Source organism: Tiliqua scincoides, chromosome 7 (assembly GCF_035046505.1).
Source record: "Tiliqua scincoides isolate rTilSci1 chromosome 7, rTilSci1.hap2, whole genome shotgun sequence".
Lineage (NCBI taxonomy): Eukaryota > Metazoa > Chordata > Lepidosauria > Squamata > Scincidae > Tiliqua > Tiliqua scincoides.
The window spans coordinates 35,758,332-35,773,931 of record NC_089827.1 but is presented as its reverse complement, the minus strand read 5'-3'; the positions used below and the strand labels follow the sequence as shown (position 1 = coordinate 35,773,931).

At 43.1% G+C, this 15,600-nt stretch overlaps 1 protein-coding gene across 2 annotated transcripts in view; it reads left to right on the top strand.

Moving 5' to 3' along the window:
* Positions 1-15,600, top strand: part of SOX5 (SRY-box transcription factor 5) — a 445,318-nt gene that overhangs the window by 421,897 nt on the left and 7,821 nt on the right. For both annotated transcript variants that reach the window (XM_066633459.1, XM_066633458.1), the window contains 3 exons: positions 5,650-5,758; positions 7,136-7,309; positions 13,634-13,850. In XM_066633459.1, the coding sequence (XP_066489556.1) occupies positions 5,650-5,758; positions 7,136-7,309; positions 13,634-13,850 (500 nt within the window). The remainder of the gene's footprint in view (positions 1-5,649; positions 5,759-7,135; positions 7,310-13,633; positions 13,851-15,600) is intronic.

Sequence of the window (15,600 nt, the reverse complement as noted above, 5' to 3'; positions counted from 1 at the left end):
TCGACTGACTGATGCCATGAACATGATTGAAATACCCTCTCACAGAAAGTGTGCAGCACAGCTGATGGGTTATTGCCACCCACCTCTTTTTTCTTCTTCTCCTAAAAGTTAAACAGCGTAACTGTCAGTTTAGTGATTTCACTTTTCACTGATGCTTTTTGATGCATTGGATTGAGAGATACTGAAATTCTCATCTGGGCTATGTGCTGACTTGCAGCCCAATCCTATGCATGTCTACTCAGAAGTAAGTCTCATTGCAGTCAATGGGGCTTACTCCCAGGGAAGTGTGGATAGGATCGGGCTGATAGGGAGCTCTAGCTGAAACTCTACCCAACAGGAAAATACTGTGCTGACACTGCACAGGGTGGTGTCGGGGAGACTTTCAGAAGCCAGAGCAGCATAGAGGTAGAATGAACTCTGAATGGGGGCAATTCTCAAGCAATAGCTGGTGTTGCATAATACCTAAGGGACTCAGCTGTGTATTGAGCAATTCTTGGTTCTTAAGGATGAGCAAATTCCCTTGGTTCCTCTCTCTTATTGTTCTGATATCCGAATATCCATTGCGTTCTGCTGAGTTTGATTCCAGATTCTGGAATGTTGGAATGGATTTTGTACATGCACCCTAAATTGTGAAATGTTAAAACCTTTTTTATGGTAGATTCCCCCATTTCATATTTGCATAATTGCACAGTCATGGAGGGGACACAGTACTTCCCAGTTCAGAGGCAGTAGACATCAGAAAAAGTATTGCAGTGGAGCAACAACAGCAGGATATGCCTTCATGTCGTGCTTGTGGACTTCCCAACAGTATCTGACTGACCACTGTGGGATGTAGGATGCAGGACAAGACAAGTCTGGTCTGATCCAACAGGGCTGCTCATATGGGGTTCATTAATTTACTTCTGGAATGCTTTTACTACAAAAAGATAGACAAAGGAGCAGGAATTCCTCTTAGCTCCTCAACAATAAAGCACAGCAACAATGCACAGCAAGCGAACACGAACCAGAATAAAACCATAAATCACAATAAAACTACAAGGAAGCCTAGGTGGGGAAAAAAACAGGTCTTCACCTGGTGCCAAAAGTATAGCAATATTTGGCACCAGGGCGACCTCCTTAGAGAGAGCATAACAATGATGTTTACCACCATAGAAATGGGGGGTCCCTCTCTTGGGTCACTGTATCCATCTAAACTCAAATGGTGAGGAACTCATAAGAGGGATTTTGATAAGACTCTTGATACCTGGGCAGGTTTGTGTGGTCTTTGAGGTTTCCCGAATCACTTAGGCTGCAGTCCTATATACATTTACATGGGTGTAAATCCATTTAATTCAGTGGGGCTTACTTCTGAGTAGACCTGCATAGGATTGCAGTGTTGGGGTTCTAAGGGTCCCAATCAGTATTTTGAATTGGAACTGGAAAAAGGAGTCTGCACATTTATTTTAAGATTGGCCAGATAGTCTCCATATGCTCATTCCCAGAACCATAGGTCAGTATTACTATTCCCATGCTGTAGTTGGGGGGCTGAAGAAGACAGAGGCAGTGAGAATGCTTGGTCTAAATATATGGTAGAGGCAACAGGTTTAGCAGAGGTATCCTGACTCATAGTCCACTTTCTTAGCTTCTACATAATGCTGCTTCTCATGTTTTGATCTGTGAAGTGGCGTGTGTGCATATTTAAATATATAGATACAGACTGCATCTAGCATAGTGGACTTTTATGTGAAACAAATGATGATTGATGATTATATGAATATGAACTTATATGAACGTGTTCATTTGCACACGGAACTGTCATTTTGACTCATCTGATTTTGACTGCCGCATTTCAGTGTCGTTTTTGCCATGACAGATGACTTTTTGCTTCTAGCAGTAATACTGTTGGTGGGTCACTCTCTGCCCACTCCACCATCTTTGTTAATAATGCCCACAAACAATTGTGTTGGACTTCATACAACATCCCAGAAATGCTCTGGTGATCTTCAGCTAGCTACATGCACCACAAAGGCAAAGGATTATTAATTAATCATGCCTTTGAAAAACTTCTGTTCTTTCCTTTTACCTTGCCCTGATAGACTTTTTCCTTGAATTGTGCGCCCTCCTTGATTTCAGTCATTTAATTTATGGATCATTGTGTCCTTTGTTTTAAAATCAAATAACCTCTTGTGCTCCCATGGGTGTTTTTGTTTTCCTTTTGTTTCTCTATAACCATCTTATTTGGTTCCTTGCTTCAGTAGCAGCAATTCATTAAGTGTAACGGCTGGGCCGCTCCAGCCTGAGAGGCTGCTCCGTTCTTTTATAATTAAAGCTTTTTGCAACTCTTTTTTCACTCCCCCCACCCCACCGCCAACTCCCACATGCCATTCCTCTCCCTTTCCTCGGCACTGAGATTGACTGAAGGTTCACTTAAGTCATGGCTCAGAGGGGCATAACAAAAGCTTTGCCGACTGTTTTGACATTACTTGGTTTTGGAGTGACATCCTCTGAGAATTATCTCAACTTTCCCTTTTATAGTGACTAATTGAATTATTTTATTATACTGCATGTTTTAGTAGTGGGAGATTAGGGGTCGCCTTGTTGCTGAAACAAGAGTCTCCATTTTCGTCTCTCTTATCGCTTCAAGCATTTCATAGAGGGAGGGAGTCGGAAGCAATATAAGTTGAGCTGGGCAGCTTGGAAACAGAGGTCTGCTTTTGCGTTCCGTGTGATGGTTTGGAAATGCAACAGTATTCTCCTGCTTGAAAATGACTTGCAGCTCTGATGAGTACGGATTATCTAGCCTAGGAAAGACACAGGTCCTGCCAAGTTTCTTCTGAGGCTTCATACTGGTTGCAAATTCTCCAAGCAAAGTACAAGCGCTACTCATTGCCACATGATGTTTTCAGACATAAGAGGGATTCAAAGGAGACATGTGTTTGTAAACACAGAGAGGCCACACGCCAGAGCTCTGAGCCTACAGCAGGGTTTCTGAAGTTCCTGTCCTGTACACAAATCTCTCCTCAAACTCCTGGGACCTAGGAGAATTGCCTCTGATGCAGGGTAAGGAATGCCATTGGGATAACACAAGTAAGTCCTGTCGTGTGCACAGAAGGCCTGCAAAACTTAAGAATATAAGAAAAGCCCTACCACATCAGGCCAAGGACCCACACAGTCTAGTATTCTGTTTCCCACTCTGGCCCACCAACTTCCTCTGGAAAACCCACAAGCAGCATAGAAGGTATATTTATCCCCATCATTGCTCTCCTGCAACTGGTATTCAGACAACTTTCATTGAACCAGAGGTAGCACATAGCCATCATGACATGGTCCATCATGGATTTTGGTTGTCCTCCTTTGTATCTTTTTCAGTTATGCGGTATCTTCTTTGAGGATTTAAATTAGAGATTAGTTTGGATTTCAGGTGGAGTTTTTACTGCAGCTAATCAACCCTTAACTGCTATAGTAAAGCTTACTTTGGTAAACCTTTATTGGCATATTGGAAGACCACAAACAATAATAAATATAACATAGCAAATAGATACACTTGACCAGGTATTAGCGTCTGACCTTTGCCATAGAGACTACCACTAAAAATTCCGCCACCAAATTGGTGATGGAAGGGGAATAATCGCTAAGAAGAATTGGGAAAGGATCAACAAGGGAAACAGGAAGAGAAGAAAGAAAAGGGCCAAGTAGATGGGACCTAAGATTATGATGGGCGGAGCACCGAAGAAGGATGTGATCCAGGGTATCAGGTTCAGCTGAACGAAACAAATATAATCTATCAGAACGGGGGGTTCTGAATAAGCTGAAAAACTATAAGCTTCTACAGAACTATCTCTTTAGTATTCAGTTCCTGACTATCAGTGCCCTTCCTCACTTTCACTCTGGCCTCCATTTGTTAATTACATATTAAATAAGTGCTAATGTTTACTTCCTGTTTTCTGTTTTCTCACTTGTCTGTTTCCCATTTGCCCCAGGGCTTAGTCACTGGGGTGCTTCACTGCTGGGGCTCCCTTGTGCTCATACAGGCTCACTCACCAAGCCAAACACAGTCCGTCTACTATATATGATCATCTAGCAGGGATTATCATAAATCACGTTAGACCGAAACTTGAAAAACTTAAATTCAAATTGAAGGTCAGTGTTCCTTCCAAGGCAAAACATCTGAGAATGTTCAAGGGAGGATTAAAAAAAAAATTGTGTTTTTTTTAAGACAGGTGAAATTTCTTAGGTGAGTTCTGCCCAGGCATGGGCCATTAGCTTGCTTGATCAACTTAAGTTAGTCTTTGAATCCTGCCTTGTGCTGCGTTAGAGCTGAACCAGAAGTTTTGTAGGAGATTTTCATGGCTCAAAATAACATCTTCGGGGGAGGGTGAAAAGTTTCACCAAACTCCCTTCCCAGTCACTCTTTTTGCCAAAGTTCACAGGCAGGTAGTTCCTCATCATGTTCCTCATTTGTGCTGGGTCCATTTTTGCTTAATATTTGTCTCATAAGACACCAGACTGAGAACAGGAAGTACCCTTGCTAACTGGGCAGAGAGGCACATTTTAAAGTGGTGCCCTCTTATATCTAGCCGTAGTTTTGTACAGGACAAGCTGACTCCTAAAGGGAAAGCAGGGGGAGAGAAACTGTCCTGCTTCAGGGGGAGAGAAACTGTCCTGCTTCACTCCAGCATGGTGTCTTTTCTAGTGACTATTACTGGTGCCTCTTCTGCATCTCTTTTAGACTGAGAGCCCTTTGGGAACAGAGAATGATTTATTGGTTTATTTTGCTATGCACATCGGTTTGTGTTGAAAAGCAGTATTCTTATAAATAAATATTCTTAATAGTAGTAGTATTGCCTGCAGAGTAATTTAGCTTCAAACATCATCATGCAGCCAAATCTCATTGGCTGCATAGTGTCATCATGAGATTGAAGTCAATGGATATTGTCCTGGTATGTTATGGGTAAAAGAAGAGAGAAAGGCTGCAACAGCTATGATAAGTGGGAGCTATGCTAATTGGGACAAACTCTTCACCCCTGTTTGCAGGCAGCCTTGAAAAATCACCTAAAGAGGAGGCTCATTCACAACTAGTGAACACAGTAACTATTTCAACTTGGCCTTAGACTTCAGCCATTTTTCCAATTGCCTTCCTTGCATCTTAGCCGACAGTGGGGGAAAAACTAACATCAAAAATGGTGCTGGCATGTGCTTAACTTTCCACAGATTGCACTATTAAGTTTTATGAGTTTTTTCAAACATGAGTATCAATTGAAGTGTCAGAAAAACGAACATCTTAACTGGCCCTGCGGTCTCATGAGTAAGAAAGTAAACTAAATTCCATAGCCATACAATGAATTCAAGCAGAAATGTTTGAGCTGATCGAGAAACATGCCAGTCGGGCACTCCAGTGGGTGGGTGAATCTTGCAAGCTTTTTGAGGTTTACTCGTCATTGGTTAATAAGCTGTATTTTTAATGGAAGGGGTGAATGTTCAAACCATAATACCTCCCCAGAAATAATTGTGTGTTTCCCCCTTTAATTTGTTTTTCCAACTTAACATTCCTCTTTGTTATTTGCTAAATCTCTTTCCCAGGGGAATCTTGCAAATTACCTATGAAGTTAGCCATTCAGTTGCATGTTAATAAAAAGGCTGCTTTGTGCCCTCTCTTCTTTCTCCACCCAGGACAAAACGACACTGGAGAACCTGACTCAACAATTGGCAGTGAAACAGAATGAGGACGGGAAGTTTAGCCATACTATGATGGATTTCAACATGAGCGGAGACTCTGATGGTCAGTAGCAAAGCACTTTGCCTTATTTCCAGCTGTGCCTGTACAGCCACTGCTAGTGAAGAAACAGCATTTCTATGCTTGGTACTTAAACTTGTACAGGAAACAACCAATAAATAGAGCAGCTTACATAGCATTGTGAGTCTGCGGGTGAGTGTTCTTTCTGTCATAAATAGAAGGCCAAGGCTGAACCCATAAGAGCTCTTTGGCTCTGTAAAGATGACAAGACAAAAGATGCAGACAGAACTAGATTAGGGAAAACTGTGATCAGATGGAAAACCTGTGAATCACATATCTGGTGAGGAGTACAGTGAATTTACAGAAGCTTGCTTGCACACGATAGAACACTGGTTTCCAACCTGTGGTCTGGGGACCACAGATGGTTCATGAGACCCTGAGAAGTGGTCCATGAAGTCTCAGAGAAGTGGTCCATGAGGTCTCAGAAGAAAAAAAGATTGCATTTGATGACTTCCAGTGTCTTGCTGAACAAGTGCTTCCCAGTGGACCAACAGAGAGGGCATTGAACATACTGCTGGCATCTGGCAACAAAAGAAGCAACCTACAAATCTTCTCTATAAATGATAAATATAATAAATCTTCTCTAATTATTACAAATTCAATTGTATTTTTTTTTGTGTGTAGGAGTTGGAGGTTGCCTGTGTTCCATGGCAATTCCAGTTTTTGCCTCAGTGGTCCACAAACTCCTAAAGGTTGGGAACCAGTGAGATAGACTTTTATGCCATTTTCTTTCTCCATCATTGCACAGGTCTAAGAGTAAGCTGCACTAATGCCCATTGGCTTGTTAGGTTCAATTCACACATTCCATTTTACCATGGTACATCCAAGCAGTGCTATGCACACACTTGAAAGTGCAAAGCATTCAAACATCTATCTCATGCACATGGACTTACTCAGGAGCCAGGATTGGCTGGGGCTCCCTGTTAACCTTCACTGGCAATGTGTGAAAAGAGAAAAGTATTGCCATATTCTCTAAATGGGTATCCATCTTCTCACCACAAAATAGGCAAGATGCAAGGAAGGATTCCTCCAGATCCTTTCCAACAACAAAGGATGCTTGTGCATCATCCCAGGTCCTCCATTACTCCATGAGGTTGTGGGTACAGTATCAATTCAGTATTAACCCATTTCTGCCCAGCCCACAGGTATTTGATCCCTGTTGTGTATATGCAGTGTTGGGCAGAAATAACTTAACTGAGGTCATACCTTTAGAAGTACTCCTGAATCTTCTCTTCTTCAAAAAGAAATCATGTACAATTGCATTTGAGTGCAGTTATTCTCTAATTGCTGAAAAGGCAGTTCAAAAACAATTGTATTACAGTCGTCTATTTTCCTTTCATCTCCTTCTACCCCAATGTTCAGGAAGTGCCGGGGTCTCAGAGTCTCGGATTTACCGAGAATCCAGAGGGCGTGGGAGCAATGAGCCCCACATCAAGCGCCCAATGAATGCTTTCATGGTGTGGGCGAAAGATGAACGAAGGAAGATCTTACAGGCCTTTCCTGATATGCACAACTCCAACATCAGCAAAATATTGGGTAAGGAAATAAAAACGGAGCAGCAAAACTTGGGCAGAACTCTTTGGTCATGATCAGCAATATTTCCACTGAGCATTAATCCAGATCCAAGAGAGTGAATTGATGCGAACATGAGTCCCTTGGATGTGAGAGATTGCTTCCAGCCCAGTGGCCTGAGCTAGTCAGTTCGTAGTCAGTTGAGAGGGACAGGAGCACAACCTGGCAGGCTTACTGCTGCCTAGATCACTCCTCTTTCCTTAGGAGACATGATTGGGAATGTCTTATTCTAGGATTGTGGAGGGGAGCAGGACAAGAGCAGGAGCCCACAAAAAGGCCCCCTTTCTCAGTGCTTCCTAGACTTTTTATTCCATGAACCCGCCAATAACACTTCCTCTTTCTTCAGATCCTTCTTGTTGACCACATCCCTGTCCGGATTATGCCATGCCGCAGCTTCTACTATAGAGCTGCCACCTTTTTTTTTTTTACTGACCCTGCTTCTGTGCCTTTAGCATCCCCACATGCAGAAATAAAATAGGTGAAGCTTTGGAGCCACTTAACTCCATGCAAGGAAAAGCTTCACCAGCTTGGTTTCTTTGGTGTGAAAGGTCTCCCCACCCACTGCCATTTGGGAATAATCACTCTTATCTATGACTCTCCACCTCCCTGAGATGCTTTCAGATCAATGTAATTAATGGACTTATGTCCAACTCTATCACATGGGAAACCAAAAGTTATTTGAACAAGGCCTGAAAGAGGCTACTAGGTAGCCAAGGAAGACACTTGGGAGTGGAACTTCAGGGAGGGAGTGCAGATTATGGTTAGAGCACATGCTTTACATGTCAAAAGTCCTGGGTTCAACTCCCTACCTCTCTGTATAAAGATATTAGGCTCTGGGCCTGAAAAGACATTTGCCTGCATTCTTGGAGAGCTACTGTCAGTCAGAGTAGGCCGTACTAGGTTACAAATACAAACAAAGGTGTGGATCACTAGTTTGACAGGGCTATATTTCCATTCTCCTCCACGTGTGTAGCTAACACATGGCTGAAGTTGGGGCAGTCCAGAATGCTACCATCTCCTTCTGCGTAAGGTGTAGATGGACTCAATCCGACCTGTGAAATGCAGCCACTGCAGAGATGCTTTTAAGAGCAGGATTAGCAACTGCTATTGATTTTCCCGTTGAATTGAACGCGCAGAGGCCCACATGCTAGCTCTTGGTTACAGACAGCAGGTAGGATGGCTTTAAAGGGTGCCTGAATTGATTAGATTAGTCAAAAGAAAGTGAGATAAGGAGTCTACATTTTTCCAAGGACCGATAAAACTTATACACACTGGCGGAAAGGATTTAAAGCTGGTTACAGCTGTGAGATTAGGCATCCAAGTCTGGGATGTGAGCCGTTTAGCTCAGTCTCTGGATTTCAGAGTGGTCCTGATTAAACTTGGCCCTAAGTAATCGTCTTCAGAAATGGGCCAGATCTCTGTGAACATCCCCCTCCCACCCTGCCACTTGTCATATAGAAAAGTATAAAGGGAGCAAGATATTTCCCCATCTTAACTGATTGTTTTGGATAACAACCTCCAACAGCCCACCACTAATTCATTCCGCTTAAAATAGGTGCTTGAGCTGGGCTGACATTTTACTCAGTCTCTAGGGGATCTGTGTTGACATTTTAAAGGGCTTCTAAGCATTTTATAATACCCTCCAAATCTGGTTTTAATAAGCCTTTTTGGCTGAAAATTTTAACATAAGGAATCACCTTTTACTGCTTAGCGCTAGACTGAGCCAGCAGAGGGTGGGCAGCTAGCGTATCGAGGGCATCTTTTTCTGATTAAAAATACAGTAGGTGGAGTATGACGTGCAAATGCACTCCAGATTCTCCTAGTGATGACTGTCCTGCTCTGCTCTCAAACTCATTAAGCTGCAAGAGTGGTGAGGTTTGAATGCAAGAGAGAGATCATTTTTCTTTGAAACATCAGAGGAAGATGGGAACATCTCTTCCTCCCCAATAAAGAGGGGTGAGACACTCTCCTCTTTCCTGGCGGAAACGTTGCAAAGGTCCCTTCTGAGTTGTCAAAGGCCAGTTTTTGAACACAGCAGGGATCTCTCTATTAACTTGGGGAAGGAGAGTGAATAGAAGCTCACAGATCAACCAGGTATTCGGGTCTCTTGGCAAGACAGCTGCAATTGTTCAACTCACCATCATCATATATTTTCTTTCTGTTGGGCATTGAACTGGGGTCGGATGTCTGAAGTGTCATTGACTGTGGATTAGATGAGGTTGTTGCTGAACCTGGCTTTACATGCACGCTTGTAAAGCGTGTGTGTGTGTGTGTGTAAGAGAGAGAGACTTTTGTAGTACAATGAGAAGAGTGCCCTTTCCAGTATTACTGTGTCTATGGATTAGATTTTTACACAGCTATTATGCCTTGAGCATCTTTTTTTAAAAATGTACCAATGCATGGATTTGTTAGCAAAGTCAACTGTGCACATGTGTGTCTCCCATCTGTTCATTGCTGCTTAAACTTGTGTATCTGAGGTCTTTTTTTCTTTTTTTCAAAAGAAACAACTTGTGAGGAAACCTGGTATTTTGGTTTTTTTACAGGAGCTTGAGCCTCTCAATTTTTCCATTCATATTTGTTGAGAGTTTGATTTTTAGTGTGGGCCTGACATTGAATTTTCTGATTTTTGGTGATAACTATCAAAAAGTCAGAATGGCTCCAGTTTTTTCAGCAAGGGCTTTTTCTAAAAATTAAAAAAAAAAATTAAAAATGATCCCTGTTTTCAACGGTGGTCTTGCAATTCTGACTTTCAGCCACACATAGAGATTTTAAAATAATTTAGCTGATACAGAATTCACAGCCACACAGCGGTGCCCCTACCCAGCCCAATGGTGCATTGGACAACACCTCTGCCACCATTAGTGAGGGGTCAGCATTGCTGTGTGGCCCCCAAAAGGCATTGGCCCTTGACTAGTACCCAGCCTGCCTGACCCTGGTTACATCCCTGGGCTAAAGAGAATTTTCCATATCAAAAGGTGATGGTTTCTTTACCACCACAACTCTTGATCCTTTTCTACCTGCAGTAGGAGGAAGTTTAGGAATCAAAAGGAAAAGAAAAAGAGCCCTGCTGGCCTACCCCGCTCCTCGCATTTGCTCTCCATACCTCTCCTGCAGGTAGCATTTAGCATCATGACTAGTCACCATTGACAGATGTGTCTTCAGTGAATGAATTTAACATACCTTGTGGCAGAGAGTCCCACAGTCAAATCATGCAGTGTGCTAAAAGGCACTTTGCATTTTCTGTCCTGAAGTCCCTGCAAATCAATTTCATTGGGTGGTCCTGTGTTCTAGTCTTAATCTATGAGACAGGAAGAAAAACTGCTCACTCTCCCTTTTCTCCACACCAGGCAGAATTTTACAAGCCTCAGTCATTTCTAAACAGAAACCCCACATTGAAAAGTTACTTTAGTTTTATATCCTGGTAGCCTAATGCTGCCCTGATGCAGTCCTAGACTGTCCTGCATCCTTGAGAGTCAGCCACACTGAACTCAGTGGGACTTAGCTGCAAGTAGACTTGGTGCCTAAATCAGAACCTGCTATTCTCTAAAACAGTGGTTCTCACACATTTAGCACTGGGACCCACTTTTTAGAATGAGAATTTATCAGGCCCCACCAGAAGTGATGTCATGACCCAAAGTGACATCATCAAGCAGGAAAATCCTAGGCTGCAATCCTACCCACAGTTACCCAGGAGTAAGTCCCATTGACTATCATTGTTAAAAGAATATACATAGAGTCCCCTAGAGACTGAGTAGGGTTCATTGTCCCTATCAATGAACCTATGAGTTCATTGGTAAAATGAATGTCAATCAGGTAAAACCAATGTCTCTCATTGTCTCATTGTCCCTGATAGGGTTCATTATAGGAAAAGTCCCTGGTGCATTTTCAAGGGAAGCTGATATGTTTCTATAATATGAGTGAAATTTCCACAGGTACACTGAAATGTGCTGCAGAAATTGTGGTGGTGGTGATGATGATGATGATGAAGAACTAGTGAGCTGCTAGTCATAATGCAATAGTTGTGGGCATGGCCAGTACACACTCAACTGCCAGATAGCCATTGCTATTGCACAGGGAGCTTGTGAAAAGAAGGAATGTGAAGTGGACTGACACTCTCACTGCTGTGGGTCAAGAGGTTTATTCTTGGGTCTCTTCAAAACAGGAAATAAACCTGTCAGTTAGTAGTGAAAGATTGTGCTTCCTGCTTATGTTCTTGGTCTTCCATGTCACCTGATGGAAAGAAGAAGGAGCCTCTCTCTCTCTCTCTCTCTCTCTCTCTCTCTCTCTCTCTCTCTCTCTCTCTCTCTCTCTCTCTCTCTGTGTGTGTGTGTGTGTGTGTGTGTGTGTAGACATATTGCCTTTCCTTTGAAAGATTTCTGTCTGGTTTCATGCTGGGCTTCTAGCATATGTTTCCCTTCTGAAGAGAAGGGCACATTGCACCAAAAGACTATCATGACCAAGTGTAAAGTAGGCTGTAAAAATAGTGAGACTTCCCTATGAAAGGCTAGTTATTTTTTTCTGGAGTTTTGGGAGGAGGGAGATGGAATGTTTGTACAGGGAGGAGACATAAGCTTTGTGTATATTAAAAACTGTCCAGGGGGTATGATGATCCAGGCATAGTGCAAGCAACAGAATGAGCTAAATGCAGCAAGTAGGAAGGAAAAGATTATCTCCCAAGTTATGACTTGATCTGCCCCCACAATGTCCTTGTAACGTTTTTCCAGTTGGAGCACAGGAATACTTTCCATCTCAACTTCTCTTTTAACAACCAGGCCCATCTCAGTTTCCCCCCAAAGACTGAGCACTACAAGGCTGAACTGAGTAATATCCCATTGGATCATTTCTTTTCTCCCCCCACCCCAGATCTTTCAACCTAGATTTATGAGTATCATGAGTATATTTTAAGAACAAAATCTCTCCGCCCAGCTCCACTAGGCAGAGCAATCCGGATGGTTAATGAATATTGTTCCCCCGGTTGTAATATTCTTTTCTCAAATGTTATCAAAACATTGCCTCGATCCTGTTTGCCTGCAGAGCAAGAGAAGTTGATCCCATAAGGGTGCAGTCCTAACCAACTTCCCAGCACTTACCTAGCTGCAGTGCAGCCCCAAGTTAAGGTAACAAACATGCACTTGTTTTGAGGAGGCCCCCTTGACTGCCTCCGCACTGCAGGATGTAGAGCACACCACATTGGCACACTATGTCAGTGCTGGGAAGTTGCACACTTTCCTGAGAGTAAGCCCCATTGAACAAAAGAGGACTTCCTTCTGAGTAGACCTGGTTAGGATTGTGCCCTAAGAGTCATAACTTCAATCGTTTATGTCATTCATGCTCTAGGACCAATGCAGTGTGTGTGTATGTGTGTGTTAAACAACAGTAATGACCTCAGATTACACTCTTACAGCCCAATTCTAACTAACCCCCGCACCCCACACACACTGATGCAGCCATCAGAGCATGCACTGCATCCAGCAGGGGGCAGCATACTAGAAGTCTCCTCAAAGTTAGGGAATAATAATAATAATAATAATAATAATAATAATAATAATAATAATAATAATACAGGTATTTCTATACCGCCTTTCTTGGTCCTCAGATTTCTCCTTAGACTTTATTCAAGGCGGTTTACATAGGCAGGCAATTTAAACCCCCGTAGGGATTTTTACAATTTGAAAGAAGGTTCTATCTTTCAAGAAACCACAACATTCAGATGTTTCTTTCTTGATCTGGTCACACATTCTGGCCTCCATCCTCCCATGCTCAGAACAGATGGAATAACTCGGCTTAGCTTGTCAGCTGCTTCAAGGTCGCACGGTGCTGGTGGCCTCGAACTGGTGACCTTCGGATGTTATCTTCAGGCAAATGGAGGCTCAACCCTCTAGACCAGACCTCCTGCCCTAAAAGGGAACTTTTAGTTTATCTTTCGCCATGCCCTGATTAAAATTGGGAGGGCTACCAGGGCACTAGGCATGTGCTTTTGTTTACAGAACAAATGGAAATGATATAAACAAGGCCCATTCATTCCCAAACAAATGTGCCCAGACATGAGCAAATGACTACAAATGGAGATTCCATTTTTGCAGCCTCCCGTTCATTTACATCATTATCATGTTTATTTCCATAAAGTAAAATAAAGTGTGAAACTTCTCTGAAGGCACATAAAAGTTCTTCAGTGTTTAGATCTGTCCCCAAAGGTGCGCATTAGGCATATTTGTCGCCCGCCTTCCAGACCACTGTCAGATAGGCCAATTGGGAGGTTGGCTCTCATTCCCATTCTTCTCACGACAGGCTCTCGCTGGAAAGCTATGACGAACCTTGAGAAACAGCCATACTATGAGGAGCAGGCTCGCCTGAGCAAGCAGCACCTGGAGAAGTATCCGGACTACAAGTACAAGCCCAGGCCAAAGCGCACATGCTTAGTGGATGGGAAGAAGTTGAGAATCGGCGAATATAAGGCAATCATGCGCAACAGACGCCAAGAGATGAGGCAGTATTTCAATGTCGGGTATGGGCCCTATAGGGCACTTTACATTTATTTCACTTGAAAGGGCCGTGTGCTGTGAGATGCAGGAAGCTGGACTAGATGGGCCTCTGGCCTGATCCAGTGGGGCTGTTCTTATGTTATGTTCTTATTTCAGCACTGCAGGTCTTATGCTGCATTAGCAGGAAATGCAGGGCTTTCCTGAGGTGAATGGGCTCAACTAAAGGGGACAAACTGAGGAAGGTGGGCGGAGATTTTTCTTGCAACTCCTTTTTGCTGACTCAGGAAATAGGATCAGAACCACTTGGGTGCACAGGAGACTGTGGGAAAGCTTTGACTACCAGTTTAGCTCATGGTGGTGGAGCCCTACCAGTGGTAGGCCTCCACCACGTTTGTGACTTGGCTTTTTAACACATGGTTGTAAACCCCCAAACAAAACGTTTGTTTCTCAGAAATTTTTCCAGGCTTGAGTCTTCATTGGCTCCTGTTTAGCCTGACAAAATGAAAATACAAAGCTGCCTTAGACTATCAGATACAGTATTTAGTTTTCGTTAGCTCAGCATTTCCTATTCTGTAGGCAGTGGCTCCCCATTAATTCAGACAAGGCTCTTTCATCCCAGCTCTACTATCTCAGTATCATTGGCTGAGGATGTTGGGACGCTCTAGCTGTGCTAGAGGTGATCTACCATGGAACTGTGGCCCACTCCCAATTGGCAAGGCACAGGCAGACAAGATGTGACTCAGGATGAACCTAGCCCTCACTCCACAAGCTAATGTTGTTCATGAATGCACCTATTTATTTTCTCCCACATAAGGAATAGCTGTCATTCATCCTACAGGAAGAAGTAAAAAATGGTTGCTGTCCCCCAACCTGGGTACTGGGTGGTTCAGTTTCTTCTAAGGGCCCACTGATATGTCTGTCATTCAATTTTTCATAACTTGATTAATCATGGATTAGTGCCTCAGTGCTGAACATGTGAACCAACTTTCCCCAATTCCACTGAATTCCCAATTCAACTTTCCCAATTCAGCTGAACGTTTGGATGTTCATCCCCACCTTCTAAGCACACAGATTATTTAAACCTCACCATCAGGGGTTTCCACACTAATGGTTCCCTCACCATGCATCCCCTTCCAAGAAGGTTATAATGTAACAACTGGCATTTTCCTAGCAAAGAAAAATGAAACCCATTTCATCCAAAAGAAAGCATCCTTTTTCTAAGCTGATAACTGTGTGACCTGACCAAAGTTAAACACTTTTGAGTCCCCTTGCTGTTTTGTTTTGTTTTGTTTTAACATGAGAGCTGGGCGCAGGTTTAAATCTCTCCTGTTGAAATCAAGGAGACTTAAAAGTGCTCTAAGTCTGTGGCTGGACCGTGCCCAGTGTTTTTGGAATGAGAGCCAGCTGCTTGAGTCTGGTTAATGGATGTCAGTAACGATGAACAGAGATGAATCTGTCCAGCTACCGCTAAGTGTCACCAGGCAGTTTTTATAAACAGCTACAGTGTACATTGTAATAATAAGCAGCTCAGCCCAGAAATCTGAGCCGCTTAACCCTGTGGTGTTGGCAAGTCCGGTGATCCCACTGGTAAGCGCTGAAACAAACATAGGGAAGCTGGCCAACCCTTGGCATCAGGAGATTAAAAAGAGAGGGAGGGGTGTACCTCTCAGAGCAAGAATAGGCACCAACAAAGCCTCTAAAAAATTCCACTTATCTCGCCAACACTGATGCCTGACAATGTTAGGGAGACAAAATTAACCTTGCAAGATCTGA